General features: G+C 36.8%; 1 protein-coding gene across 4 annotated transcripts in view; it reads left to right on the top strand.

Moving 5' to 3' along the window:
- The window catches only part of mmd (disintegrin and metalloproteinase domain-containing protein mind-meld), a 587,218-nt gene that overhangs the window by 503,781 nt on the left and 70,495 nt on the right, over positions 1-12,942 (top strand). For all 4 annotated transcript variants that reach the window (XM_087345919.1, XM_087345918.1, XM_087345916.1 and 1 more), the window contains exon 7: positions 3,697-3,843. In XM_087345919.1, coding sequence (XP_087202045.1) covers positions 3,697-3,843 — 147 coding nt within the window. The remainder of the gene's footprint in view (positions 1-3,696; positions 3,844-12,942) is intronic.

Here is a 12,942-nt window from a genome sequence, read left to right as displayed (position 1 = left end):
GCCAGACTTCGTGGGTCAGGCTGACTGAGACATGTCGTGGTTTTTCTCAGTCCCTACAAGCGAATGCTTTAATAGTGGAATAGAGTTTTGGATAGCAGTTTAAGTCATTAAGTCGAGTCCTTAGGCGGATGCGGTTTGAATGACTAGTATAATTTCCTATAAATATGACGTAACCCACACAGGAAGTTGTTTTGCCCATGTGTGTACTTAAGCATGTCTGATGTTGCGTGTAGATTTGCCTGTTATCATTATGTCACTCCCTTTGAACGCGTTTTGTGTATTCGGATGTTTTACGGGATATGAAGTAAAGTTTTAAAAGTATAGAAAGTTAAAAATTTTGTACTTACGTATAGTGAACTCTGCCCCCCTGCCCACTCAGTTTCGTGGAAGTGTATTCAGGGCTATAAAACTTTGTTTATTGTCAGCTGTAGTGTGTAATTCTGTAACGTTGCCCCTTTTGGAAACATTATAAAATAGATCTGGTACAAAATGTGAGGAGACACGCTCTGGTGCTTCCTTAATAACATGAGTACACACAGTTCGGTCGATTCGAGCTGTATTATAATGTATAACGTTTATTACCATTCGTGAGTCCATTAAACAGAACATAATTAAAAGTAACGTTTAAACAGAGACCTCAAGTAGTTAGACTCTGGGTTTCCGCTTAGGCTGGGGTTCGTCAAACGAATTTCGTGATGATTATGATTCTCCCCTGTTAATGATGATCATTCTACCACTGATCAATATTCAACTGTCGCCGCCACTAGAGGTGTGTGATAACCTTGATTAAACAACACGTTATCATGCCCTCGGTTATAAGTTAAGGCCATTTCTGTCCCGGCACATGATTGGTCTCAGAGTTATTGATTAAAACTGAGGTCTCTTTAAAGTCACTATGTCGGTGTTGTTTGCGTTGTATGCAAATGGCGGATTATTTTCGAAAGAATTATTTTTTAAAGACGAAATTCATTTCCTTTCCTAAATTTTCACTTTATATTGTATATTACAAAAATAATCATGGTTAAGAAAAATAACGATCCGACATAAGCTACTATAAATAATTTATTTATACAGATATATAAAAATATTACTTTTAAATATTAGCTAGATAGCATGTAAGGACTCAGGACCTGTGTGCTTATGTATATATTTATGTGTGTTTGCGCGCGATGGACAGATTCACGTAGCCTTCATACCTTCCCACTGGTCCAAATCATCGTCCGTCCAGTGCAACTGATTATGACGTACATGTTGCAGATATTCACACAGGTTTTGTTGAGTCAGTGGGTCGGTCGGCGAGTAACTGAGTGCAAGTTGAACCTGACGCTTCTGTGAATAATTCTACTAATTACATGAGTTTAATCAAACGAGTTTCGTGTGTATTACAGAAGGGCCGTCTCTGTTTGTTCGTGCTGGTAACTACCTGAACCGGAATGACTGTTTCCTGCGTGTATAAAATCTGTTTTACACTCCCGTATGAAACTATCAGTCCTAGAGAACCGTGAATTACAGAGGTTAAAGATTAATGCTCTTAGGTTTGAAGACCCGGTTTATTGTTATGCGGCTTATGTGTGTAATAGTGGTAAAAGTAAAGCTTTCCCGCTGCACGCCATGATGGCGCTTGGGGAGAGAGAAGAAGAAAAACTTTCTACTCATTCTTGACCTCTGCACTGGATGGGAGTCAGAGGTCAGCGTCACACCCCAGTCGTCCTTTACTCTAGTGGAAGGAGCCTTTTGTACTCACTGGACAAGAGAAATCCTTTGCCTTTCTCAATATTTTGCCCCTGTTGGCGATCAAACCCGCGTCGTCTAGCATGTATTCAGACACCATACTGACTGAGTTACCCCGGTTTTGCGTAATGGTGGTAATCTGATGAGTTCGTCTGAATTAGATAAGCAGAAATTTCGGTTTATTATGAAATGCATTATAAAGATTTGGACTGGAAGTAAGTTAGCATATCGCATCACTAGAAGAACACTGTCACAACTTAAATAATGCTCATTTTGCAATAGCTTCCTCACAATTCAAGAAATTGAATTAAAATTGGGTTTTTTTCCTCTCTTCTGAAAATTTGTATTTTTTTTTATTTATACGCTGATTTAATCATTCTTTACTTAGTGACTGCTTGTCCTAGAATATAGTTGTTTGTTACAAAACGATGAATAATGAAGATTTGAAAGAAAATCTTCATAACAAATTTTAGATTCCATCTTCTGCGTACACTGAAGAATACGACAATAAATTTAATTCAAGCAAGACATTCTTAACTTTCGTTAATGGGTTTTTCTTAATGCCTTTCAGATGTTTAACAGAAAGTTAACTCGTCCAGTACTGTTTGTAACGTTTGTTAAATGTGTTATGTCTTAAGAGCTCTATTTATATTCGCTGGTATAAGCCTATTTGTCTGTGTTATTATATAGCTGTTTCGTATTTGTGTCTACACGAAGAGAAGTTACAGATGTGTGAAAGTGATTTCAGTTTCATGTTGGACACACAATACTGATCTATGTTATTGATAATTCACGAATGTGAATCTGTTATACGTCTCTTCGTTTTATTGTAATAAGAATGGCTCAGATTTATAATTTGGGAATGTCTTCTGAAAAATCTTTTGAAACTGATTTTTTATAACTGATTTTTGCTTATAAATTCTGCAGCTCCACAAAGTTATTATAGTAACGGAACAGCAACTGTCCACCTCAAATTTATTAATAGATTAATCTACTATTAGCGTCGTTCCGAAACAGCGCCTTCAGTATTTATACATGCAATTGGTACTGGTATTTAATAGCCGGCATTCAATCTGAAGTGTATGCAGTATCGCTGAATAGTAAACATACTCTTTACGTTTTGTCAATTCGAAATTACTAATTGACAGATTTTACATAGTAATGACATCTGCCAAGGTCGAGTATCTTAAAAAATTATAGCTGCAGTGTGTAAATACTAGTCACATAGTTTTACAACTAATTGTATAATAATCGATGCTTTTGTATGGAAGAATTGTAAGATGTTAAGTAATGTTCTGTGCACCTAAACTGATATTTCACAATTTAGAGACCAGTGTAACTCTGCGTTTACTCTTTTGACGTATTTTGTGGGTTTTGTATCATTCTCGAAATTAAGAGCGATTACTTTCCTAAACGCCATTATTAAACTAATGGAGACGCGTTGTATTTTCTTTGGGGTATGGACTGAACTTTTAAATTTTATTTAGACTAGCTTCAGTTAAATCATTAACATCATGAGTTGACCCTTCTCGATTGTTTTCATAATGAATCTTTGAATATTTAATGGCGTATTCCTCTTTTCACTTCTTTGTTTTGGTGTTAATCGTAGATCTCTCCCCCATTCTCGCCACATGGTGAATTTAATTTGTTATATAACCACCCATTTTACTTAGAATGTTTAATATGTTTAATTTTCCTCTGATATTGAGTTTCAGAAATGAATGTATTTTTCGCGTTGACTGAATGTCGAAAGACAGATGCTCCAAACTAATGATGAAATAGGTAAAAAAGGCAAATTGAAGCAAGAAACAAATGGAGGGGTATTAGACAAATGTAGCCGAGTGCCGAAAACCTCCTGAGTTTCATGATAATGATGATGACAGCCATTTATAAATCTTGTAAGTCTTAGTAGCAACTAGACGTATGAAACTTTTAGACTGGCAATGATGTTGATGGTGATTTCAGGAGATCGAGCACTGTTACTATCACGGAACTGTCAAGGATTACCCTGGAGCTACCGCCGCCTTCCACACTTGTAATGGAGTCAGTGGGGTAATTCACGTTGGTAACGAAACCTTTGTTATCCACCCGTTCTACGGAGGCGACCTATCGGTGAGTAGGACAATTGGAAATACCATTGGCAATTATACACGCTTCAAGGAAGTCTGAATTACAGGTAGACGTAGCATAACTTGCTCTTTTATTAATGTGTTTATTCTAGACTCTGAATAATGTGATTATTTGCAGTTAAATAAGTTTGCGGAGAAATAAATAGGTGTATTGAAACTTGACTTTAGTGTTTCACAATATTATTTTTGACGTGATTAGGTTTATTTAAATAATTTAGATATGGAACTTCGGGTTAAGGTAGCTAGTTGTCTTGTCTTACGTAAATTAATTTTTATGTAATTTACGTGTTCTTGTACAAATACAGAAACGTTGAAGAGAACGGGCTGATTTTAAAAACTTTTCTTCAACATTTTGTTCCAACACTGTGGATCCAAACAATGCCTTGGATAGTTAAAAATTCACCATCATTCAAGTTTAGATTAACTTAATGCACTAGAATTTAATTTTCTTCCCCAGTATTGCTCTGAAACTTCCTGCAGACTCGATGTGAAAATAAATATTCATATCATTTTCTTTGAAACATTTTAACTTCCATTCAACGCAGTGCATAGTATTTCTGGAACGTCTGTATACTATTATTACGGAGCGAAATCGTTTTCAGTGTTCCGCTGTATTTAGCACGAATTGTGACGAACCCTTAGCATTTTATAAAGAGGGCGTATGCGTGACTTGAATTCTAAGTTTATGAATGAAATATATCGAGTTAAGTAGAGTTACCAGAATTGATTGAAATCAGAGTATGTAATATTGGAAATTTTACATTACAATATGAACTGATGTATATCTGTGTGTGTATGCGTGCGTAGGAAGGAAGGAAACATTTTAATGGGACTTGATGTCCAGACTCTGGAAACTTCAAATGTTGCACTCCTTACATCAGGACTATAGTAATGAATTTGACAATGTTTATTGAAATATGAGTATTTCATGTACAATTGCGGCTGTTATATGTGATATTAAATTATTCTTTGTTCCCGTAAGTGTTCTGCCAGCTGAATTGGATGGGTGACAAAAGAGTTCGTTCCAAAAGTAGAGAATTACCAGAATAGAGAAGACGGTTAAATAAATACCCGTTAATGGAGCATAAACGCGATTCCTTTCTGTGGTGTGAAACTTACACAGTGGCCTCTATTAAAATTTGGCGTCCTTGCGTCTGTAAATACGTCGATGGTGGTCTTCTTGGTTTTAAGGCCGTGTGGATCTTTACACTTTATATTGTTTGTTAACGTTTCCCAAGGTAGATTATATATATCTTTGCAGTGCAACTGCTGCCTGGTTCATTACAATTGTGTACACGCGTAAAGCAATTTTGTGCCCCTTTAATTTTCTACATTTGTCTAGAGTCTGCCCCTTGATTTTCGGCAACTCGTGTTGTTTTGTGAGTCTCTGAATCAATTGTATTTCTGTTTTACTTCGAACATTTTAATATCGTTTACATATTTTAATATCTCATATTTGCTACCAAAATCCGAACCACAGTCGAGTGGTCAGCATTGCTGTTTCTTATTCGGGAGATCACCGGTTCAGATCTCGACCTGGAGACCGACTATCGTAACTGAGGTTTTTCCTTGTTTTTATCCGTCCCTCCATGCTAATTCAAGGATATAACATTGAGTCAGGCCACTACCACTTCCATCCATATCCTTTTGAACTTATGTTTTATTAATCATCCTATTATTTGACTCTGTAAGCTGAATTACTGACAGAATCGTTAACTGAAACAAAAATAAATAAGTTACGAATGACATTTTTTGCTAGAATAAGTAGTCTTATATACTTATAATAAGATAAATCCGGTGATTAAATTAGAGTGACTGGCATAAACCTCCAGAATATCGCCCATAATAATCGCAACAAGAAATAATTTCCTTAAAATTGCTTTCATTACTATTGTATCATAATATCCACGTGTTTGTCTTCCCTTGCATTAACGTTAAATCCTTCCCTTGGTTTTTATAAAACGTATCAATAACTTCATGCCATTGGACACTACTTAATGCATTCCCTAATGTATGATGACGGAGTCAGTATGACCTCTGAAACGTTGGTTAACATCGACCAGACTACACACCGCGACAACCCAGAAGACGGAAATCTTCATGTAATACCTCTATCAACACTGCGACATTGTAGTTACTGCTTTAAGATCCTTTTTAATATTATCGTGTCATCTACTCCCAGACCTTCCATGTGGTCTCTTCTTTCAGGTTTTTTGACTAAAAAGGCTGTACAGTGTATTCTTGTCACCCACCTGTCGGTTAGGAGTTTGATGCCACCCGCCACTCTCTCGCTTCAGGTTTTTTTTCGCCATCTGCTGATGGTTTAGTGCGCTTTCCGGTTTGCACGATCCAGAACAGCTACAGAAGGTTGGAAGAAAACAGGCGAACGTGTTGAAAGGTTATCCGTGTTTGCTAACTCAACCTGCTTGTTGTTCTGCTACCTTCTCACTTCACCATCAGAAATATCTACTCTGCCTCTCAATTCGAAGGGTACTTCACACGCGCGCGTTTTTGCGAACAGCGTTCTAATATTTCAGATATTGGCTGTGGGTGTGGTTATAGTTGCCATCGGTTGCGGCCCCTCAACACTCCAGGCCTGAATGCATTTGAAGTATTTCGAAATGAAACGTTTTACCATTTGCACAGTTGGGCAGACGCGTATGATTGTGGACTAAGCTAGCATTGTCTGTGACGTAAAAGCTCAGATAGTGATGGGACAGCAGAGATTAAACGCCTCAGACCACGAAATAAAGGCATATGTTTGTTCGTCTACGCGATTTGGATTTCCTACTGCTTGGTACTCTAGTCGGGGCGAATCTGTGCGTTTGACGAGAGTTAGAAGTAAAAAAGGTGAGAGAGTTAATAGATAAGGAAGCATATATTTATTGTCCACACTATAAGCATTATTTCCCAGAGGTAGAACTTAGAAGCTCGCTGTACCATTTGTCATGTCGGTATATGTGGTTTATAAAGAATGCGCGTTTGTTTTAATTCTACCAGAAAGCTAGTGACGTAAGAAAGACGTACGGTTTGGTCCCGGGTACAGTAGTTGTAATTTTCCTCGTGTAAGTGGTGTGTGAATTTGAACACAATAGCAAAACTCAAACGCAGACTCAGTTTTTGAGTAGTTTCTAGCTGTTCTTTGGAAATTTAATGGATTAATATGCTTGAAGTCCCCAAACTATATTATAGTAATATTTGACAAAAAATAAATATCAGTTTTATTTGATGTGCCCCACGTGTGACTATGTGACTAATTGTATTTTGTTCAAACGTTGTCACAAAGTCACACTTAATCAGTAAGACTTAAAAGTGCAACACAGAAACGCCGAACGGACTAGACTGAAAGAAGTAGCTATGATTTCTTAATTTTCGCGAGATTAATCTACTTAAGAAATAATACTAATTGGATGGTGATTATAGCTTTATTTTTAACACTGTGAAAAAATTCGCATTGATTTCTGTAATAAATCAACCTTAGGGTAAAGGGTTTCTGGTGTAAAATTTGTTCGCGTAGGTCCAGATGTAGACGAAATGCAGACGGTCAGCGGATTTTTACACTTTGCAAAGAATGTGGAGAGGTGAATGTGAAAATCAGTACAGCAGTGTCACTACCTAAGGCAGGGCTTCTGGCTCGATTGTAGTGCTGTTCCATCGTACACCAGGTCAGAGATTTCTCTGTGCGATATTTACTGACTCTAGCGTGTAGAATGTTATTAGCAGTATTTCCTTGTATTAAAAATAAATCCTTATTTCTAGACCTTTTTCTCTGTTTTGTCGCTTTTGGTCGGTCTGTGGTGTGTCAGAATCTGCCCTAACAGGGCGGTGGACTTTTAAAATACATCTGTTGGCATATTGCTTCAGTGTTTTGTGTCTAATAATAACCTCGTTTGTGGCGGTTAGTAATCTGCCTAGAGTAGCACGAGAGAACACAGAGAAAACTATCAACATCCCTACTAAAACAAAATAGTATCTTGTGATTAAAACATTGTGCCAGTCAGAAACTTCATAAATGTATTTTTAGTCGTGAATTGTTTTGAAATTACCGTAGAATAAACATTTTAAATTTTGTGTTTCGTGTCAAATTACCTGTTTTATTTTTCGCGTATTGTTTTCCCTTTTGAAGCATGAAATTAATCTAGATTTTTTTAAACAAACAGTATCTGCCTTAATATACAACTACTCCATTACAAATATCAGTGTTATTTAAAGAAATAATCGCTGATCATTGTGAGAATCATAGAAACTCATTAATACATTCTATGGGTGGGGGGATATAGTAATGGATGTTGAACCATGAGGTACATTTATTTACCAGTGTACTTTAATATGTTAATAAACACGAGTAACCTGTTAAACCTGTATTTCTGGGGTACTTGTGTTGGTGATAATTGTGAAAAATGCAGTACGCAAATGTGTCTACGTATGTATTATGCTATAAAATCACTGAATCTTAAGTACACGAATAAATAGTTAATAATAATGCCAAGATAGGTCGTCCTCTGTTGATACACTGTATTAACGAATTTCGCTAAAATTAGGACTTTAGAGTTTGGAATTATTCATGTCTTTTTTCTAAACGCTGCAAGAAGGTGAGATTCGTTAACAGGATGCTGAATATAGAGCCATAGTGGAAGGGCTCATAATAATTATAAAAATTTAATAAAATATTAAATATCCGATTACGGTTTTTTGTTGACTAAATCTAAATCTAAATTGGTCTGAACTGGTATGATTCTTTCAACAAAAGAAGAGTGAAATATTAAACACTAGCAGATAATCGTATCAACGTTTATTTGTCGTTTTCATAGGAATCGTACTAGAAAACTAAAGTAGGAGGCTAAAGTAGAGAAGAAGGCGAATATTCTTATGCATTTTATCTATTTCTTTCTGTCTGACTACCACATTTCGCGTAGCGCAAAGTATGTTTGGTTGTGAATTTAGCTTCAGGTCCTTTAACCCTACAGACGATCATATTATCGCTTCAGAAAATATGCCTTACTCTCTTTCCCTGATGTGTGCATCCTCAAACAAACAGCTCATATTTGCTTGCTTGATGGTCTAGCATTTGCGTGTGTTTGCAAAATACTGATGCCTATGATAAAATACATGAATATCCCAAAAATATATATACACTCATCATAATATGGAATATTAACCTTGTTCATGCACGTGTTTTTGCTTATTTTGGGGATTAAGAACTTGTTTGTAAATGCCAAAGATAAAATTTATTCTGTCTTTTAGCACCACGAAGTTGATGTGAATTTCGCTCATTCTGTATTATATTTTAATATTCTATAAGCAGCTGAAAGGAGAAGGTGCTGGTAATTACGTAAAATTAATGACTTTGATGTAGTTGACCACTGTGGTCATCGTAATTAACAACTAAGTAACCGACCCAAACTTGTGTCATGAGTTTGTGGCTTCGACTCCCGCCGAGTTGATTGACGTGGAAACGTGTGTTTTTTTATTTCACCGCGTGCCTCTCAGCGACAATAGCCAGGCCTCCTAACGACCTGGAATTAGTACGTATAACGATTTTCAATTTGGATGCAACTGAATGAACATAAATGTATTTCCACAGCCGACAAACCCTATGAAGGTTTATAATTTAATAAAAATTGTATTAGGAATTTGACTTTTTAAACAGTAATGTTTGACAACATGACAAATAAATATGTTAGCAGGACACTGACAAATCTTGCTTTAAAATTACGAAGAGAGGGGCCGGATTTATTTCGTTTGCTTGTACAAACGCACTGACGATGCTGTTTGGGATAGGAGAGGTTAGCTGAGCGTTATAGTTGAGCCATCCACGTGGCCACAGCGTCTGCTTCTTGTACATGAAGAGAGAGGAAAAGGGAGCCGATGCTGTTAGTACTGTTCTTTTTAAGAAAATCGATTCAGTGCTATCCTGGTATTGTTCTCGGATATATTTTAGACCTTTAGTTACATTTCCTGTACCCCCATTCATTACTGTAATGAAAACAAAGAATTTTATATTTCACACTCATTGAAACTCTCTTCTTAGATGCTGGTATTTAAAATCTTTCCTAACTCCAGTTTATTATTATCCTATTTATTCGCCATTTTATAGGGTATTTACTTCTATGTACTTGAGAAAAATCTTGCCTCTGAGATAGATAATGCAACAGATATTTCTGAAATACATTTTGTTTTTAATACGTGTTACATGCATTAAACAGATTTCGGGTGAGGCAATATATATTTTACATCAACGACTTTAGAATGATGTGTGATGTCCCTAAAATGGCGGTTTTCTGAAGTTCCCTGAAGTCGTGTTCGCCCGGGGGATGTTGGCCAAATATTTTTTGAGTGACTTGGAGGCAGTTCCAGTTGCTCCTATAATTATTGGGATTAATTCTTGCTTATACTTTCCACATTCGTCGTATTTCAATTAGAAGGCTCTTGTGTTTCAAGATGTAGTAGTAGTTGAAGCCAGAATGCAGTGTCTAGGGCATTCAAAGGAACTCCCCTAACTAACTCAAATAATCATTTGTTGTACCAATAGCCATTGTCATGACACCGGGGTTCCAAGGTATTGTTTGTCGTATGTGCAGCCCTACGTGATCTAGGGCATTGCTTGCTCGCTGATATCTCCCTTTTAGTTCAGGCAACTATGATTTGTGAAGGCCTGGCAAACAGAAATTATGTGTGACGAGTCACTGTAACCAAATTGCCGGTCGAACAGAGCACTAACTTGTGCAGGCAGGGGGGAATTTCAAACAAGTGGTGAATATTTTGACATCATACCTAGAAGGGAGACGAACTACGGAATGGTTTAATGAATCCCAACAACTGATTAATTAAAATGGAATTTGCTACAACTTTCAATGAACGTTCACTCTACCTCAAATGGAAATTCTATCTCGTTCTGCATATAAATACATTTTACCTTTGTATCTTTCTTCGTCTGCATTTTGTAATACATTTGTCTGGCGGTTGTCAGTCAATTCTCGTAGTTTTAGATATTTCCCCCATGTTCAGTTCCTCATTTCATATCATATTTCTGCCTCCAGCAGTCAAATACAGGTATCTAAAAATAGTACACCGCTTTGCTCTATCTGCTTCTATCGATTAGCGCAGAGTCGCAGGACTCGAAACACAATTGCCACGCCTGTCTCTGTTATAGTCCTGCTACTTTATGGTGATCGCTGAAATTCGCTGCGCAGATACGTAGTCGTGTTCACTCTCGTTGATTATACCTCTCGGTGGTTGGGAGGGGTAGTCAGTACTTGATAACTGCCTAAGAAAGAGTGTGTGTATGTATGTAGACGGAGTTTAGCACGGTGATAATACGACCAGGCATCAAAGTATTTGTTGATACACATCATTCATGTGCATCGTTAGCCAGCTCAGAAAGTTAGGTGCTCGCGGCGAGCGTAAGCCTCAACTGGATGGCTAACAATGCCTGGCTGGCTGGAGCTGGCTAACGATGCACTTTATTTGGTAGGATCGGCTGTGTTCCAGTGTATGGAGTACCACTGGACGACGAAAGTGAGACTTTTTATTTTTCGTTTTTTAAGCTGTTAGCCAGACTAACAGACTGACATGAACGCTGCGCCCCTGCCCAGTTATACATTCAGCCATACAGCGTGTGAAATAATAGTTCAAGATATTTTTAATAAAATATCATCCAGTCATTTGCTTTATGAATTAATGAAAGTCGTAAGTTTTTGAGTGATTAGAACCGGTGTTAATAAGAATTCAGATCGTGTTTTTGTAAAGCAAACTAGCGAATACACCTTCGTATCAGATTCATGAATTCTTATACTACGCACGTGCTTTAAGTTTGTAATTAAATTCCTTTGCCAACGTTTCGTTATTAGGATACAGTGACGTAATAATTGTTTTTTTCTTTGAGGAAATATAATAATGATTTTAAATTTAATAATAGCCCTCTCTTTGCATTTCTCTTGAACTCATTTTTCTTTATTCCCCTGTTCCTTCCCACCCTTGTTTTTTTTTTACTTTGTTTCTTTATTTATTTATTCTTGCTGCTTTACACGGAGCATGTGATGCTGCTAAGACTCCTTTAGAGGAAGGAATATTTCTTGATCATGTAATTTAACATTTTCTAATGCGTTTCACCTATGAAATGTTTCTGCACTCTGCTGTAATACCATATCCAGGAGCATGGTTGTCATTTTCAAGGTCATCTAGTGTTAAACGTACTAAACGTCTAACCAAAAGCTTCCGGGCTTCATCCCAGGCGTTGCTACAAATCTCAAAATAAAAATGTCGAACGAGAAAGGTACAAGAGATACGTCCCTGGCTCCAAAGACCGAAGTTATTTTAATTCTAAAGCTGAGGTTAATATTGGCACAAAATGACGAACAATTCCAGTTGTAGTCAGTTCAGATTGTAGACGAAGATACCATATACCACTTTTTCGTTCAAGTTCATTTTGTTCTTTTTAAACTTTTGATAATGCTTTCCTTTTTGCGACCCTTAGATCTGTCATCCTTCATTGGTTTCAGCATTATTACGTAATCAGAAATAAGGGCAGAATCCGAAGTCAGTTCAATACGAAGTCAGTCTGACGGATAATAGGGATGATGTAATCCAATCACTGCACACTTGATAGTGCGTGCTGACGTTGTGTAGAACCGTCATCCGAAGCTTTAGATGTCTTCAGCTAAGCAGTCGTAGGGTTATTACGGAAACTGGCAATTGCCGAAGCAGCTGTGTTCTGATTGGTGATGTAATAGGATTAAGAATAAGCACAGGAGATAACAAGAAATGTAATAGAACAGAACATGCAAGCATTACAGCATACATGGTCGCTGTGAATTAAGTTACATGATATATTATTTACTTAAGTATGTAATATTATGTTTACTCTTTTGTTATTTATGCGTCATATTCTCAGTAAATTAGTGACCTCTTGTTTTGTTATTTATATGAGACGATTAATATAAAATGTATTATTATTCAAATTCTGAAACAATATTAAACCTTAGCAAAATGTAGAATGCCATAGTAGCCTGTATCGTAAATTAAGGTTTGTAACTATTTTCGTAGTGGTTTCTTCACCCCTGAGATATTAAAAAGTTCTGTC

Source organism: Zootermopsis nevadensis, unplaced genomic scaffold (genome assembly GCF_977971745.1).
Source record: "Zootermopsis nevadensis isolate Lab colony 2312 unplaced genomic scaffold, Znev_1.0 Znev_ptg000009l, whole genome shotgun sequence".
In the NCBI taxonomy this organism is placed as follows: Eukaryota; Metazoa; Arthropoda; class Insecta; order Blattodea; family Termopsidae; genus Zootermopsis; species Zootermopsis nevadensis.
This window is presented reverse-complemented; position numbering and strand designations above follow the sequence as displayed.